General features: G+C 53.0%; 5 protein-coding genes across 5 annotated transcripts; 3 read left to right on the forward strand and 2 right to left on the reverse strand.

Annotated features, from left to right (window-relative positions):
* The first annotated feature begins 122 nt into the window (after positions 1-122).
* Positions 123-1,617, forward strand: BP01DRAFT_238527 (uncharacterized protein). The gene is made up of 3 exons (XM_025571253.1): positions 123-141; positions 205-839; positions 906-1,617. The coding sequence occupies exons 2-3, from the start codon at positions 274-276 to the stop codon at positions 1,312-1,314; spliced, it is 975 nt and encodes a 324-aa protein (XP_025432825.1). The 5' UTR covers positions 123-141; positions 205-273; the 3' UTR covers positions 1,315-1,617.
* On the reverse strand, positions 1,500-4,131 carry BP01DRAFT_411907 (WD40 repeat domain-containing protein; the record flags this gene model as incomplete). The annotated part of the gene is made up of 5 exons (XM_025578936.1): positions 1,500-1,897; positions 1,951-3,603; positions 3,727-3,875; positions 3,947-3,963; positions 4,082-4,131. 5 exons carry the CDS (start codon positions 4,129-4,131, stop codon positions 1,871-1,873), a joined length of 1,896 nt encoding a protein of 631 aa, XP_025432826.1. The 3' UTR covers positions 1,500-1,870.
* A 2,320-nt stretch (positions 4,132-6,451) lies between these two features.
* Positions 6,452-7,824, forward strand: BP01DRAFT_355252 (rhomboid family protein). Its single transcript, XM_025574641.1, has 2 exons — positions 6,452-6,938; positions 7,008-7,824. Exons 1-2 carry the CDS (start codon positions 6,544-6,546, stop codon positions 7,720-7,722), a joined length of 1,110 nt encoding a protein of 369 aa, XP_025432827.1. The 5' UTR covers positions 6,452-6,543; the 3' UTR covers positions 7,723-7,824.
* Positions 7,825-8,170: 346 nt separating this feature from the next.
* On the reverse strand, positions 8,171-9,511 carry BP01DRAFT_355254 (mitochondrial 54S ribosomal protein mL61). The gene is made up of 2 exons (XM_025574642.1): positions 9,346-9,511; positions 8,171-9,096 (listed from the first exon to the last, which is right to left on the reverse strand). Exons 1-2 carry the CDS (start codon positions 9,387-9,389, stop codon positions 8,517-8,519), a joined length of 624 nt encoding a protein of 207 aa, XP_025432828.1. The 5' UTR covers positions 9,390-9,511; the 3' UTR covers positions 8,171-8,516.
* Positions 9,512-9,935: 424 nt separating this feature from the next.
* BP01DRAFT_355255 (leucine--tRNA ligase CDC60) lies at positions 9,936-13,923 on the forward strand. Its single transcript, XM_025574643.1, has 4 exons — positions 9,936-10,212; positions 10,296-12,799; positions 12,854-13,052; positions 13,137-13,923. Exons 1-4 carry the CDS (start codon positions 10,138-10,140, stop codon positions 13,731-13,733), a joined length of 3,375 nt encoding a protein of 1,124 aa, XP_025432829.1. The 5' UTR covers positions 9,936-10,137; the 3' UTR covers positions 13,734-13,923.
* Positions 13,924-14,218: the final 295 nt, after the last annotated feature.

Consider the following 14,218-nt stretch of genomic DNA (forward strand, 5'->3'; position numbering starts at 1 on the left):
CACCCATTGAAGCCTGGTTTTGGGTATCACTGCGCTTGGATCTGGAAACGCATCCGTTAGGTACCGTACCTCTCTCTGGTTTTGTTTTCCTGTCGCAACTACTCAGCTGCCCTGCAGCCTGCGCACGGGCGTGCAGCACACGTTCGTTATCGGCCCCCCTTGCACTACCCTCAGATCCCATGCTCATAGGTCTCACATTTCTAGAGACATCAGCCAGAGGGAAGAAGAGTTCGCATTAGAACAGGATTAAAGCCAGACCTATCTTAACGCTCCATGGAACATTCCACACCTTACTCACAACCCTCGCCGCCGTCCTCGGTGGCAGACCAGACCTGGGATAAAGCTCTCATAGAGGACCCCGCCTACGCTTCCCAAATCCTCGATGATGAGATAAATGATGCCAGCTCTTTGCCAGCACGTCTCATTCGACTGGCACGCCTTGTGTCCGAAAGCAACTTGAGACCTCTAACAGACTCTACCACACTACACCAATACGTCGAAAAGATAGAAGACCTGCTCGATCCACGTCCGGCCTTGTCACAGGAAATCGCGCGTTGTCGTCCGCGTGCCTCATCCCGACCACCCAGCCCGGAAAGCTCTCCACGAAGCCCACATATAAATTCTCGGGGCATACCATTACCGTCCACAGCAGATCCCGTCGCTTCTGTCCAGGAAATATCGCATTCCCAGCTCAAGAGTCTACTCGGCGAAATTACAACGATGAAGGCAGAATTCAGTGAACGCCGTAAAGAGTCGCTTGAGATCCACAGCTTGCTCATTCAAGAGCGCCAGGCGCTGAACCGGAGATTGTCAGAGCTAGATGAGGAGATACATGAGCTGTGAGTGGCCCCGGTCTGGGTTCATCTGTTGCACTGCCGTCGTTATCATACTAATCCCGACGCTAGCCGTAATGATATTCTCGAAGATTCAGCGGAACGAGAGGCCATGCAAGGAACGATCAACGGGCTGGAGATTTGGTTGGATGACTGGCATAAGCACCACATGTTAGCCGTGGCGGAGAGACCCACCATGAAATATCAACGAAAGAGTCAACGGCGCTGGACAAGGTGTTCCAAGGAAGAACAATATAGTACCGACGGTGATGTGCTTTTTGAGGGTATCGCAGCATGGATGAGGGGCTGGAAGGACGTCGAGGAGGGTTTCCAGAACCGACAGAGAGGTCGCCACCTGAGAAGGGAACAAAGACGAAAAGAACAAATGCAAAAGGCAGAAGGACCGTTCCTAAAGAAGGGTGAATTGATGGGATTAGGGCTCACTGCTCTAGAGGAAATGGACAATAAATTGGGAAACTAAGCTCCTGCGATGCTACCCAGAGCAGAGATGCCAGAGGTTCTGAGGGAGTTGTTGCCCCACAAAGCTGAAACCAGGCGGCGCGCACTTGCGCCGGATCATTCGACCAAAAAACAAATGGTACAAAGCGAGGAAAAGAAATGAAGCCACAAGAGCCACCGTTATCATCCCGCAAAATCGCCAACCGCCGCTTTTGCTGCCTGAAATCCAACCTGCGCCGTTTATCTAATCCACGTGTTTAGCGAATCAAAAACTATCATTATGTAGTATAGCTGTGAGGATGTAATCTGTAGACGTGATAGGTGCTTTCCCGGGACTGCGCTTCCACCTGGTACATCGGGGCCTGCCGAGGACCAAGGAGCGCAAAGACGGAGGCTCGTCTGAGGCGAAAATGCATGGTGCTGCAGCTAGTTCCTGAGCCCAGTATGCCTTCAACACCGTTCAAGTAGATGGACACTGTATGTGTCGAAAGTTCATCGACCGTGTTCTTCTTGAAAAATGATGTCGTAATATCCTGAAATATGGTGGCGTTGACTCTCATTCGACGACGTTTGATCATTCAGCGCTGTAAGTTGACAATGGCCAACTTTTTAAATCAGAGTCAGTATGCTAGGCTACTGAGGCTTCAATGGGACATACCTGGTTACCAAATCCAAAAGCAAGTCTTTTCCCGTCTGTATCCCACGCCAGAGAACGATCCGGGGCCGGCTCCGTGGTTCCATTGTGCCCATTCACAAGCCCACTTGGTTCATGGTTCCTTTTCCGCTCTTCACTAGCTGGAGCTTTCCAAGCGGCCATCGGGGTTCCGCCCCGTTGCGCATTCCAAATGAACAAGTTGTCCTTGCTAGCAGCAGCAAGGGCGTAGCTATCGGGTGAAAAACTAGCAGCCAAAGCGGGCGATGATGGGCCAAGGGAGAGCTGATGAATGCAGTCGAAATGTTTCGACTCCAGATTGATCTGCCAGACTTTCACCGTATCGTCCGTTGAAGATGAGGCCACGAAAAGATTTTGAGCATCTGATGATTGTTCTCTGTTGGGCTTGATTTCAATTGCAGTGATTTCGCCTTCATGGGCATTCTCTAGGTGCAAATCGTGGGTCGGTACCCAAAGCGCGGCACTGGCGGAGGATGCGGCAACAGCCACGGGTGAAGAGCCAACGCTAGCACAGCGGATGAAAGACCACACCCTCTCAGGGTTGCTCGAGGCAAAAGTCTTCGAGATATGCACGCTCGAGTCCACATCACACTGATAGACAGTCCCAGGACCGCAAGCATAGACTTGGCTGCTTCCTAGCCAGCACAGATCCAGTACAGTTCCATCTATGACCTGCGGGGAGGGGAACTCGTCCGGACGTAGGGAGTCGTCCCACAGAGCGAGTTCGGATATTCGACTGTCGGAAGCAACCACAATCAATTTCGAACCACTGTCGGCCCAATGTAAGCCAGTAATCATCCGTGGTACCTCTGGGAGCAGATCCACGGCGTTGCCGAAAACATCATACATCGTGATCGAGCCTCTCATATCATTATAGGTCGCTACAGCGAGCTTGTGCCCATTAGGTTCCCACGAGACTGCTGAGACACAGGTACGGTCGCCATTGTTCTCGATAAGCTTCTCCTGAACGGGCGGCGCGGTCGACGATAATCGCCATAGGGTACAGAATGAATCACCCGCGGCAACAACCACGGTGGGATCGTTGGGACGCCACAGGGTTCTCGTCACGTGATCAGCACCAGCCACCTCCAGCAAGGCGGTGTCGGGTCCCAGGTCGGCCGCCTTGGCGGGGGTGATCTGGACGCCAACGCTGTGACCGGTTGTCAGGGTAAAGGTTGGCGGCGGCGGCGGTGGTGGTGGTGCGGGTGGTTCCTGGTCCTGCAATTCCGGTCGAATGCCCACCATGCTCACATCGCCATCTCCATCCACGGTGACTTCGGCTGTGAATGGCAAATTTTCGACGGCCGCTGCAGCTTTGACCTCTGGATGTGTGACGCCATTGGAATCTACTTCCATCGGCCCCTCGTCTCCATTAGCTTCTGAGCGGTCGCTTTTGCGGGTTTTCTTGACGTTAGTAGGGGTGGGCTGGGCGGCGGCGGCAGCCTCGGCCGTCAAATGACCGTTGGTCACGCTGTCGCCGCCTTCGCGCGCAACAACTTTGCTCGCGGGCGAGACAGGCGCCTGGTCTGTGCCAACCGCTACCTCCCCGGGGCCATGTTGCACTTTTGACGTCTCCTGCTCCAATGGAGCTGGCCCGAAGAAATAACTTGATGGCGTGAATGATGTAGCATTTCCTTCCTATGTAGCGAATTAGACTTCAGGCGACACTTCATTTTCACATCTCACGTGAGAGTAGGCCAAAAAATCAGATAACAAGAAGGATGGGTACTTCCAACAACGGTAGGGGGATAGCGTTCATACCCGATCAATCGAATGTTCCAGTTCGTAATACTGTAGACCCTTTTGTACTAAGGAGACAAGAGCATGGGTTTTGATGTATGGGGCGAATGGCAAACTCTGCGGGTCATGATTCCACGCGCGTTGCAGTTGGATTGCGGCCTCGCCATGTCCTATAAACAAAAGTCAACAAGATAAGGACAGATTGGACATTCATTAAATCACAAGGCCAGCATGATTTTACCTGATTCTTGGAGATATCTATCATCAAGTCAGCATCGAATGCAACGGGGCGAAGGACAGGGGAGTGCAGAGGTGAAACGGGAACAAGGGTAGAGCCAGGTAACGAGATTGGCTTCACAAGGAAGTTGATACATACCTCCATATTAGGTAATTGACATGATGTGATGTAAGATCAGGGTGTGCCATTGTTACATGTATGACAGCTAGTAATATGAAGGGCCCGCTAGCATGCCAGGAATGAAAGGCTTCTCCCACGAGACAGACGAGCAATGGCGCGAGGTTGTAGGAATAGGATGAAGCTTGGAAACAAAAGGTGTGAAAGCTCCGGGGATGTCGACTGAATAAGCACTGTGGAGCAAATTCTTCGTGCTAAGAATTCTTGAAGCTGGGTAGCTTTTCTGGAGAAGAGGGGAGAATGAGACGGGTAAAGACGCAGCCAAGGCTGTGACAAGGGAGCAGAACAGTATGCGAAGGGGGGGAAGGTTAAAGATGCAGGACCTGGACGCAGGCCTCAAATGTCAAATGAAAAAAAGGAACGAGAGGATCACGAAGAGTGCAGGTTACCGGGGAACATTCTACAAGCTCCCTTCGGAAATTTGGTTTGAGTGAAAGAGAGGGATTTCTCTGACAGAAGCAAGAATTGGAGGTAAGTTGAAAGGGAAAGGTGAAGAACGAATAATATCGGGACGGGAGGAAATCGACACCAACGTGTGGCTTGACGATGGCAGACCCGCTAGCGAAATGCAACGACCGGAGAAGCAGCAACCAAGTGTTTGGCAGGAGGAGGGAGAGTAGAGGCGCGGAGGGGAGGAGGGGGAGAAGGAGGGGGAGGCAAAAGACAGAAGAATCACAAGAGTCGTTTAGTTAAGAGAGAGAGAGGGACAGAGAGGGTCAGTGGAGAAAGAACTGTAGAAAGTAGAAATAGAAATCGAGATGATGGGAAGAAAATACTTGGGGGAAGGGTGGAATTGGTGGGTGAATTAGCAGTGGACAATCTCTAAGGGAGTTTTTTGATTTGAATTGACTTGATGGCCAGACGGGGACGGATGTGGAAGTCAGTACCCTTATTTTCGGGGCAGCAGCAGCAGCAACAGCCGTAGCAGCAGCAGCAGCAGCAATAAGACTAAGACCAGGTACGGTAAGTTATGTGGGTAGAGTTTGGGAAGTGTAGGCCGGACACTCAGACGATCCTGGGCTCTTAGTCTGGAGACACTACCTAGACAGTAGATGCACTTTCCAGTTAGTTAGTTAGTCACTCAGACTTCAGTTGTTGATGCGGACTTCAGCTGGGACAAGTTCGGGGGATGGATTGGGGGAGGGAAGAGCCTTGACTCGTTGTGGCGTTTCTGGGCCACACGGTTTAGCGTGCAGTTCATCATCAAATTGATCAAATTGACGGCCAGTGGATCGGCCTGGCCACTGGTCCTGTCTGGGACTAGTGCAAACGGGGGCCCGAGTCTCTGTCGGTATTTTCTGGTTGGTTACCTTATTCTGATCAGGTCGACTGCATAGGTTTCCATGGAGCATCACTTCTTGCACACATGGTTTAAGAGCCTTTTGAGACACTAAGATTCTGTACTGGAGAGAGGAAAACCCCTCCTTTTCATCGCCGTCCATAGCCGTCCAACGCCATCCATCCCAATCCATCTCCAGCCATCCCCAGTGTCAGCCTTATTGCTCAGGCTCAACCGCGGGCGATTCGAGCGTATCCCGCAGGAAATTGTTAGTCGATCTGGATCTTGATCCGGTCCATCCTCTTGCTGGGCTGGCTGTCGATCCGTTCGCTGTACATACACAGAACATCATCCTTCGGTGTATGCATGCATGCATTTTGAACTACTTAGAAGAAGCCTCCCCACTGCCAAAAAATCAAATATAAATGTGCTTTGTGTCACCTCCTGTCTCTTGTCAAGTCTAGTCTTTGCATGGATAACATGCCCAGTAGACGAACTGGTAGCTGGGTCTAGTCTTCGAAGGACGAAGTTGTGCCCCCACCGCCCTGCAATGGACCCCATCAGCCTATAAAACGATGCTAAAGGGGAAGGACAGAGCACATGTCACATTATGATCCGATTTCTGCTACTCCTCATAGACCCAGGGCAGAGCTGGTTGTCACCACGATGCGTATCCCACCATGATTCTCTTAGGTCACGCGAGGGATTCTGGCACACCTTGGTATTTACTTGTCTTCCACATCCACAGGTTCGCGTTTCTCTATGCCTACTAGTAGTATCTATGGCGTACTAATATTTACCCAGAGTGTCTACCCAGTCCCTACTCCACCATATGATAAGGTTGGATAGTTGGAAAAGGTCCAAGCACCGCATATAAGGACGAAACTCCCATTCTAAGGGTCATGCCAGGTGGCCAATCAGATAGGGTCGATCATGTATCCTGGCAGCTTATCCTAAAAAGGACTCGTTTCGGGACTCCCGCCTGGTGTTCTTCGGGACCTTCTCCAAGCACTTCGTTTGGTCCTTCATCCACTTTTCTCCCTCCAGCTCCTCACAACTCTCCCCCCCCCCACCCCAAGCTGGGCTCAATCTATTAGCCTGCGGTTTAACAGCCGCAAGAGCTTTTTTCACTCCATCATTCACCATGGCTCTGCGAGTGAACATCCCACCGGCGACCCGAATCTGCCTTATTAGTCTCTTAACCCTCTCCTTGCTGTACAACATCGCCCGATGGCGCCAAATTGACACCACGGGGGGCACACCGACCTTCACCCCCATCGTACCCTACCTCACCCTAGTGCCTTCCTATATCATTTACTATCCGTGGACTCTGGTTACTGCGACATTTGTGGAGCAGAACATATTTACCGTTCTTTTGAACGCCGCCACCCTTTTCTACGGCGGCAAGTACCTGGAGCGCGCATGGGGCTCCCGCGAGTTTGCCAAATTCATTCTCACGATCGCGGTGATCCCCAATGTGGTCACCGTGCCCATCTATCTCCTAGGCACTGCGCTGAGCAGCAGTAGCACCGGCAGCGGGTACGCTCCGTTTACTCCCCGCGAATGCACAACTTCGTGCGCGTTCCCTGCTGACATGCTGGCTTCAAGCGTCACCCAGATTTGCGGTGGCATCTCGATCCAAGCGTCCTTCCTTGTCGCCTTCAAGCAGCTTGTCCCCGAACACACCGTCACCATCTTCAAGGGCTTGGTGAAGATGCGGGTCAAGCACTTCCCCGCCCTCTTCCTCCTCCTGAACACGATTAGCGGTCTTGTGGTCGGCACCCGGGTCGCCGCACTCCTCTCCTGGCTCGGACTCGTGACGAGTTGGACTTACCTGCGCTTCTGCAAGCGCCAGCCCGACCTGACCGGTACTTCAACCGACGGCTTAGGCATTAAGGGCGACGCCAGCGAGACCTTCGCCTTCGCCTGCCTGTTCCCCGACCTCCTCCAGCCGCCCATCGCGTTTATCTCCGACCAGGTCTATGCAGTTATGGTCGCGCTGAAGATCTGCACGCCCTTCTCCGAAGAGGATATCGCCTCCGGCAATCAGCAGGTTCTCGCCCGTGGTGAAGCCGGTCTTCCCAGCCTTCTGTCGAACCAGCGAGGGGGAAGAGCCATGGCCAAGCGGGAGGAGGCTGAGCGACGACGCGCTCTGGCTCTCAAGGCCCTGGACCAGAGGCTGCAAGCCGCAGCAGCAGCGAGAGCAGTCCCGACGACTCTGAACCAGCCCGGCGCTGCCGCTCATAATCAGACGCCGACCCCGACAGTAGCAGCTGGCCAGGCGATGCTGGGCGAAATCAGCTATACTCCGGATCACGCATGATGCAGAACATTCCCTGCACTTCTTACTTCTCATGCTTCCGGAGATATTCTTCAAAGGACATCATCGTTGTGCTGTAGAAGGCTGGTCACGGCTATCGATCCCTTATTTTTTTTTTTTTTTTTTTTTTTTTTTTTGCATTCTTAACTGGGACTCGCTTCTTGTCTCCTCACTTATGGTGACTTATAGGCCTTGCGTGTGGCGTGGAGTTTGTGTTATTGGGGTGTGAGTCCATATTTTTCTGACCGCTGTATATTTCCATGTTATGGTTTCTGTTGAACATGTGATGAATGCATCACATGGCCGGGATTAGATAAGTTCGACTGGTTCTTATTCAGTTGACATGATTTATGGCCATGGCCAACTGTGCCCAGATCCTACATTGTGGACAGGCTATACAAAATTTGACCCTCTATCAATATATGAATAATCGGTAACATACTAGATAATGCAGAAGAAAAATGCGTACAAATGGAACCCAAAGGTGCAGTTTCCCACCGAGGAGTTTGTAGTATTCTCGAAACAAACCACATAATCGAACAAGAGTATAGGAAATATGAAACAGGTAAAATGCTAGTATGCTACAAGTGACCATAACCAAGTCGTAAAACCCCACAAACCCCAAACTGTAAACCCCGTTTTCGAGCAGCGGATGTGACAATCTATGCAGGGACAAACACACAACCAGACGAGAGAGGGGTGCCGAACGAGACGAAGGGAAGGAGATGAAACAAGAAGAGGAGACGCGCAACATCCCAAATAGGCTAGATGATGATAGAGACCAGGGACTTGTTTCTTTAGAGCTGCTTCAACTTCTCAATCTCACCTCTAGCCTCTTGCAACATGCGCTCTTGGTCCTTCTTCTTCTGCCGCATGGTAGCTATCCGGACCCGATCATGCTCGGCTTTGACCTTCATCTGCTCCAGCTTGCGCAGCTCGGTCTTCTCGGCCTCCGTCGCGGCGATCTCCGTGGCGTTCGTCAAATTCTTGAGCTTGCTCCAGATCTCGGGATAGGCGAGGCCCTTGACGTCCAGGACGGCGACCTGCTCGTTGTCGGCCGGGGCCGGGGCATGGGTGTCCTTGAGGTCGGCGGCGGCGATCATGGAGGCGGTCTTGCTGGCCTGTTGGGCGAAGTAAACGCTCAGGGCGGCGGGCCCCTCTTGGTCTGTCGTCTGGCGGACCGTCATCGGGATGCCCGGGTTGTGGTACTTGAGCCGCGGGAGGCAGTTGCGCCAGAAATGCCGCGCGCCTTGGTGGCCGCCATAGATCTTGCGGGCATAGGTCAGGTGGAGGCGGGTGATGGCGGGGAATTCCGGTGTCGCAGAGGAGGGCGCGGGGAAGACGGCGGCTCCGGTTCCAACGCGGACATTGAGAATCTATCAGGACGGGTTTTGCAAGCGTTAGCCTTCTATGGGTTCTGATGGGGTTGACGGATTGCTCCCCGGCCGTGTCGGGCGGCATGTTGATGACAATTGATGATAGTTGTTTGGGGTTCAGTCTCGTAGCCAAGGCCAAGAGAGATATCGAATAGGTCTGTACAAGGAGGAAAACCTACCCTCTGTGAAGAGAAGAACTCTAAGTCAGTCTTCCGACTTTGTAGGGACAAGGGGGACGGTGGATGGTTGACTTACAGATTTCAGCTTCCGCATCCGCTTGAAAACATTGACCATTGTGACGGAAGTGGCTGGCAAGCTCCCTAACTCGTATTCGGAAAAGAGACAAGAGGCTATGTTCAGCGCAGTCCCGGCAGCGCTTGGTTGTAGACTGTTTGCGAGAGTTCAGGGCACTTTGCTGCTGGTTGGAAGCTTCCGCATTATGATTTTTGGGCGGAAGGAAATGCAACCGATATCAATCACGTGATCTCGTGCGATACTGCCGGGCGCCAGAACCATCAGTGCATGTGCTTGAGGAGACCGTTAGAGTAGGAACTTTTACATGGATAGAGGCTGCCAGTCGGTCAGGCTAGCTTTGACCTGGGTAGAATCATGGTGGTGACTACATGTAATCTGCCTTTCTCCATCAAGCATTTCTCCGGCTTAACCACTTTATCTGGGCTGGACAAACACCATAGTATGATTGGACCACAAAGATCTGATGCTTGTGAGTCACATCTGCACTCCATTGCGTCAACTTGTAACGTATAAGAGTAACTCTGATCATGAGATTACTCCATATATGAGCGATAGAAGGCAATCTCAAGGCTTCAGTGTGAATGCGTACTGTCGATAAGTTGCTCTATAGCCCAGTCAGTACAAAGCGGCAGGCGGTGACTCACGGACCGCCTTTTCCCACATACGGAGGAATTCTTTTCGAACCCCGCGGTGATTCAAGACGATCTATAAGACTCCGCTTTTTCATCCTTGCCCCAGGGCTTCTTCATTTTCAGTTTTACGAAAAGAAGATCATTCATCTGGAGCAATGGCAGCCGCCGCTGCATCTGCAGCTGCGCTCGATCAGGGCAACAGCACCAAAAACACCTTGAAGCTGGAAAACGTCCGACTCACCTGCCCCTCTTCCCACCGCAACTGCCCCTCTTTGTCATTCAAGCCGTGCTAACCTCAATTCCGTACTCACAGACCGAGAAGAGAGATACCCTTATTGCTATCGAGAAGAAATACCAGGAGCAATGGAAGAAGAACAAGGTGTTCGAGGTCGATGCGCCCTCCGCCGCTGAGGTGCCTTTTGGCAGTATCTCCGCCGCGGAGCTCCGCGAGAAGCACCCCAAGTTCTTCGGAACTATGGCCTACCCTTACATGAACGGTACCCTGCACGCTGGTCACAGTTTCACTGCCAGTAAGGTCGAGTTCATGACGGGTGTGGCCCGTATGGAGGGCAAACGTGCCCTGTTCCCTCTGGGTTTCCACTGTACCGGTATGCCCATCAAGGCTTGCGCCGACAAGCTCCGCGATGAGGTCCAAAAGTTCGGCCAGAACTTTGAGGGCTACAATGAGGAGAGTGAGCAGGAGCAGGCCGCCGTCGCTGCCCCGACCCAGGAGGTCAAGGCCGAGCAGGCCGAGAAGTTCTCCGGCAAGAAGAGCAAAGCCGCCGCCAAGACTGTCAAGATGAAGTACCAGTTCCAGATCATGTTGGCTATCGGCATTCCTCTTGATGAAATCTATAAGTTCGCCGATGCTGCTTACTGGCTTCAGCACTTCCCCCCTCTCGCTATTCGCGATCTCGACAGCATTGGTGCCGGAATTGATTGGCGTAGACAGTTCGTCACCACCGACGCCAACCCCTACTATGACGCCTTTGTCCGCTGGCAGATGAACCGCCTCCACGAGCTCGGAAAGATCCAGTATGGTAGCCGCTACACCATCTACTCCCCCAAGGATGGACAGCCCTGCATGGACCACGACCGAACTGAGGGTGAGGGTATTGGACCCCAAGAATACACCGCCATGAAGCTGAAAGTTAAGGAGTGGGCTCCTGAGATCGGTGAATTGGTCAAGGGCAAGATTGAAGAGGATGCGAGCGTCTACTTCGTCCCTGCTACTCTTCGCCCCGAGACCATGTATGGTCAGACCTGCTGCTTCCTCGGCCCTAAGATCACCTATGGTCTCTACAAGGTGAAGGAGAAGGAGTACTACGTTGCTACCAAGAGAGCCGCCTGGAACATGGCCTTCCAGGGCACTTTCTTCACCAGCGAAAACTTCCCCAAGTCTCAGGATCAACTGCCTCTTGTCGTCGAGGCCCCCGGATCGGCCTTCGTCGGAACCCTCGTCAACGCGCCCCTTTCTTTCCACACCGAGGGTGTGCGCATTCTGCCCATGGAGGGTGTCTCTGCCACCAAGGGTACTGGTGTCGTCACATCTGTCCCATCTGACAGCCCGGACGACTACGCCACTTTGCTTGACCTTGCCAAGAAGCCCGAGTACTACGGCATCAAGAAGGAGTGGGCCGAGCTCGAGATCTTCCCTCTTATCGATACCCCCACCTACGGAAACCTCACCGCCCCTACTCTGGTCAAGCAGCTGAAGATCAACTCTCCTAAGGATGTTACTCAGCTGGCACAGGCCAAGGAACTCGCCTATGGTGAGGCCTTCTACAAGGGCACCATGCTCGTGGGTGAATTCAAGGGCCAACCCGTCAGCGCTGTGAAGGACAAGATCCGCAAGGCCCTCTATGACAGCGGAGATGCTTTCCCCTTCGCCGACCCTATGGGCAAGGTTGTCAGTCGCAGTGGAGACGACTGTGTTGTTGCTTACCTCGGCCAATGGTTCCTCAACTACGGTGAGAACGACGCCAAATGGCAGCAGGATACTCTCGACCACGTTGTCAACACCCTTAACACCTACTCCAACGAGACTAAGAACGGTTTCGAGAAGAACCTCTCTTGGCTCAACCGCTGGGCTTGCGCCAGAACGTACGGCTTGGGCTCTAAGCTGCCCTGGGACCCTCAGTTCCTTGTGGAGAGTTTGAGTGACTCCACGGTCTACATGGCCTACTACACCATCGCGCACCTCTTGCACGGTGACCGCTATGGTAAGACTCTTGGCTCCCTCAATATCAAGGCGGAGCAGATGATCGACGAGGTCTGGGATTACGTCTTCTGCCGCCGTGAGCTCAGCGACGACCTCATTTCCAAGAGTGGTATCAGCAAGGACGCCCTGCTGCAGCTGCGCAGAGAATTCGAGTACTGGTACCCCTTGGATGTTCGTGTCTCTGGCAAGGATCTTATCCCGAACCACTTGACCTTCTTCCTGTACATCCACGTCGCTCTTTTCCCTCCCGAGTACTGGCCTAAGGGTGTCCGTGCCAACGGTCACTTGCTCCTTAACGGTGAGAAGATGAGTAAGAGTACGGGTAACTTCCTCACCTTGAAGGATGCCGTTGAGAAGTTCGGTGCCGATGCTACCCGTATCGCTTTCGCCGATGCTGGTGATGGTATCGAAGATGCCAACTTCGAGGAGACCGTTGCCAACAGTAACATTCTCCGTCTCCACACCTTGAAGGACTGGATGGAGGAAACTCTCAAGGACGAGAACCTGCGTACCGGCCCCGCCGATGCCTTCTGGGACAAGCTCTTTGACAACGAGCTCAACAGCCTTGCTCGTGAGACCAAGAAGCACTACCAGGAGTAAGCCAACCAAAACCGCTGAAGACTTGTGCGCTGTTCACTAACTTCTTCCAGCACCAACTTCAAGCTCGCTCTGAAGTCCGGCTTGTACGACTTTGTCAGCGCCCGTGACTACTACCGTGAGGCGACCACCACCTCCGGTGTCGGTCTACACCGCGATATGGTTCTTCGATACATCGAGCTGCAAGCCCTGATGATTGCCATCATTGCTCCTCACTGGGCCGAATACGTCTGGTTGGAGATTCTGAAGAAGGTACGTTCTTGACAAAAAGAACCATCCCAGCCCCTGAATTCCCACCTCACCTTGACTCAAATACCTAACACCCCACGACTCCAGCCCGAGACCATCCACAGAGCCCAATTCCCCACCGTGCCAGAGGTGTCACCCGAGCTCTCCGCCGCTCTGGCCTACACCCGCGCCACCTCCTCCAACATCACCTCCGCCGAGGCGGCCTTCGTCAAGAAGCTCTCCAAGGGCAAGCAGGTGACCTTCGACCCGCGCAAGCCCAAGAAGCTTTCCATCTACGCGGCCAAGAAGTACCCACAGTGGCAGGAGAAGTACATCGACCTGGTGCGCGAGGCCTTTGACGGCCTCTCCTTCAATGACAAGGAGCTCAACGCCAAGGTCGGCAAGCTGGGCGAGATGAAGAAGGCCATGCCTTTCGTGCAGACCCTCAAGCGCCGCCTGACCGTCAACAAGGAAGCCCCCGAGACCGTCTTCGACCGCAAGCTGCCCTTCGACGAGCTCGCCGTCCTCCAGGAAATGGTCGGCGCCATCACCCGCGTCACCGGCTGCAAGGCCCTCGAGATCGTCGCCGTCGACGAGGGCGGCAAGACCGGTGAGGTCGTCGGCACCGGCGAGAAGAAGGAGGGTCTCTTTGCAGAGAATGCCGTTCCCGGCCAGCCCACCTTCCACTTTGCCAACATCGAGTAAGATGCCTGATATCAGTTGCGGAATGACACGGAGCAGACCGCCGGTGTGGACGATGGGTTCTAGTTTTCCTTTGAAATGATCTTAAAGCAGGAGCAAGATATTGCATGTAAAGACAAGAGCTTATACAGTTGATGATTTTACGTTTAGATGGTTCCTAGTTGCTGTTCTGAGATCTATCCGTGGTTCTGTAGACCTTCAAGAAGACATACTGATGTGCAATCTCGGGTGTGAAAGCGGTATACAACGACTTAGCTCCGGCATTGCTACCCAAAGCACGAGTACAAACCCGCTACGTATTTTCTATATCACTGCCGTCAGACAAGAGCCAGCCAACGATCAAGACAATATATAGTGGAAACAGGGGTGGAGTAGTAGGAGTAGTAGTTCACCAATCAGTAGATGATATGAGGTGTTAGTTATCGCCTGATTCCAAAGGTTGTACACAGCTCAAAACAGTTATATATAAGCTTCTATATTTTCAGACG

Source organism: Aspergillus saccharolyticus, assembly GCF_003184585.1.
Source record: "Aspergillus saccharolyticus JOP 1030-1 unplaced genomic scaffold BP01scaffold_9, whole genome shotgun sequence".
Lineage (NCBI taxonomy): Eukaryota > Fungi > Ascomycota > Eurotiomycetes > Eurotiales > Aspergillaceae > Aspergillus > Aspergillus saccharolyticus.

What these genes read in the sequence shown, in the direction of transcription:
- BP01DRAFT_238527 (XM_025571253.1), top strand. Translation starts at nt 274, where the DNA reads ATGGAACATTCCACACCTTACTCACAACCCTCGCCGCCGTCCTCGGTG. An exon ending in GATGAGGAGATACATGAGCT is followed by an intron (nt 840 to 905) that starts GTGAGTGGCCCC and finishes TCCCGACGCTAG; the next exon opens with CCGTAATGATATTCTCGAAG.
- BP01DRAFT_355252 (XM_025574641.1), top strand. Translation starts at nt 6,544, where the DNA reads ATGGCTCTGCGAGTGAACATCCCACCGGCGACCCGAATCTGCCTTATT. An exon ending in AGCAGTAGCACCGGCAGCGG is followed by an intron (nt 6,939 to 7,007) that starts GTACGCTCCGTT and finishes GCTGGCTTCAAG; the next exon opens with CGTCACCCAGATTTGCGGTG.
- BP01DRAFT_355254 (XM_025574642.1), bottom strand. Translation starts at nt 9,389, where the DNA reads ATGGTCAATGTTTTCAAGCGGATGCGGAAGCTGAAATCTGTAAG. An exon ending in CGGAAGCTGAAATCTGTAAG is followed by an intron (nt 9,097 to 9,345) that starts TCAACCATCCAC and finishes CCCGTCCTGATA; the next exon opens with GATTCTCAATGTCCGCGTTG.
- BP01DRAFT_355255 (XM_025574643.1), top strand. Translation starts at nt 10,138, where the DNA reads ATGGCAGCCGCCGCTGCATCTGCAGCTGCGCTCGATCAGGGCAACAGC. An exon ending in ACACCTTGAAGCTGGAAAAC is followed by an intron (nt 10,213 to 10,295) that starts GTCCGACTCACC and finishes CCGTACTCACAG; the next exon opens with ACCGAGAAGAGAGATACCCT. An exon ending in ACCAAGAAGCACTACCAGGA is followed by an intron (nt 12,800 to 12,853) that starts GTAAGCCAACCA and finishes AACTTCTTCCAG; the next exon opens with CACCAACTTCAAGCTCGCTC.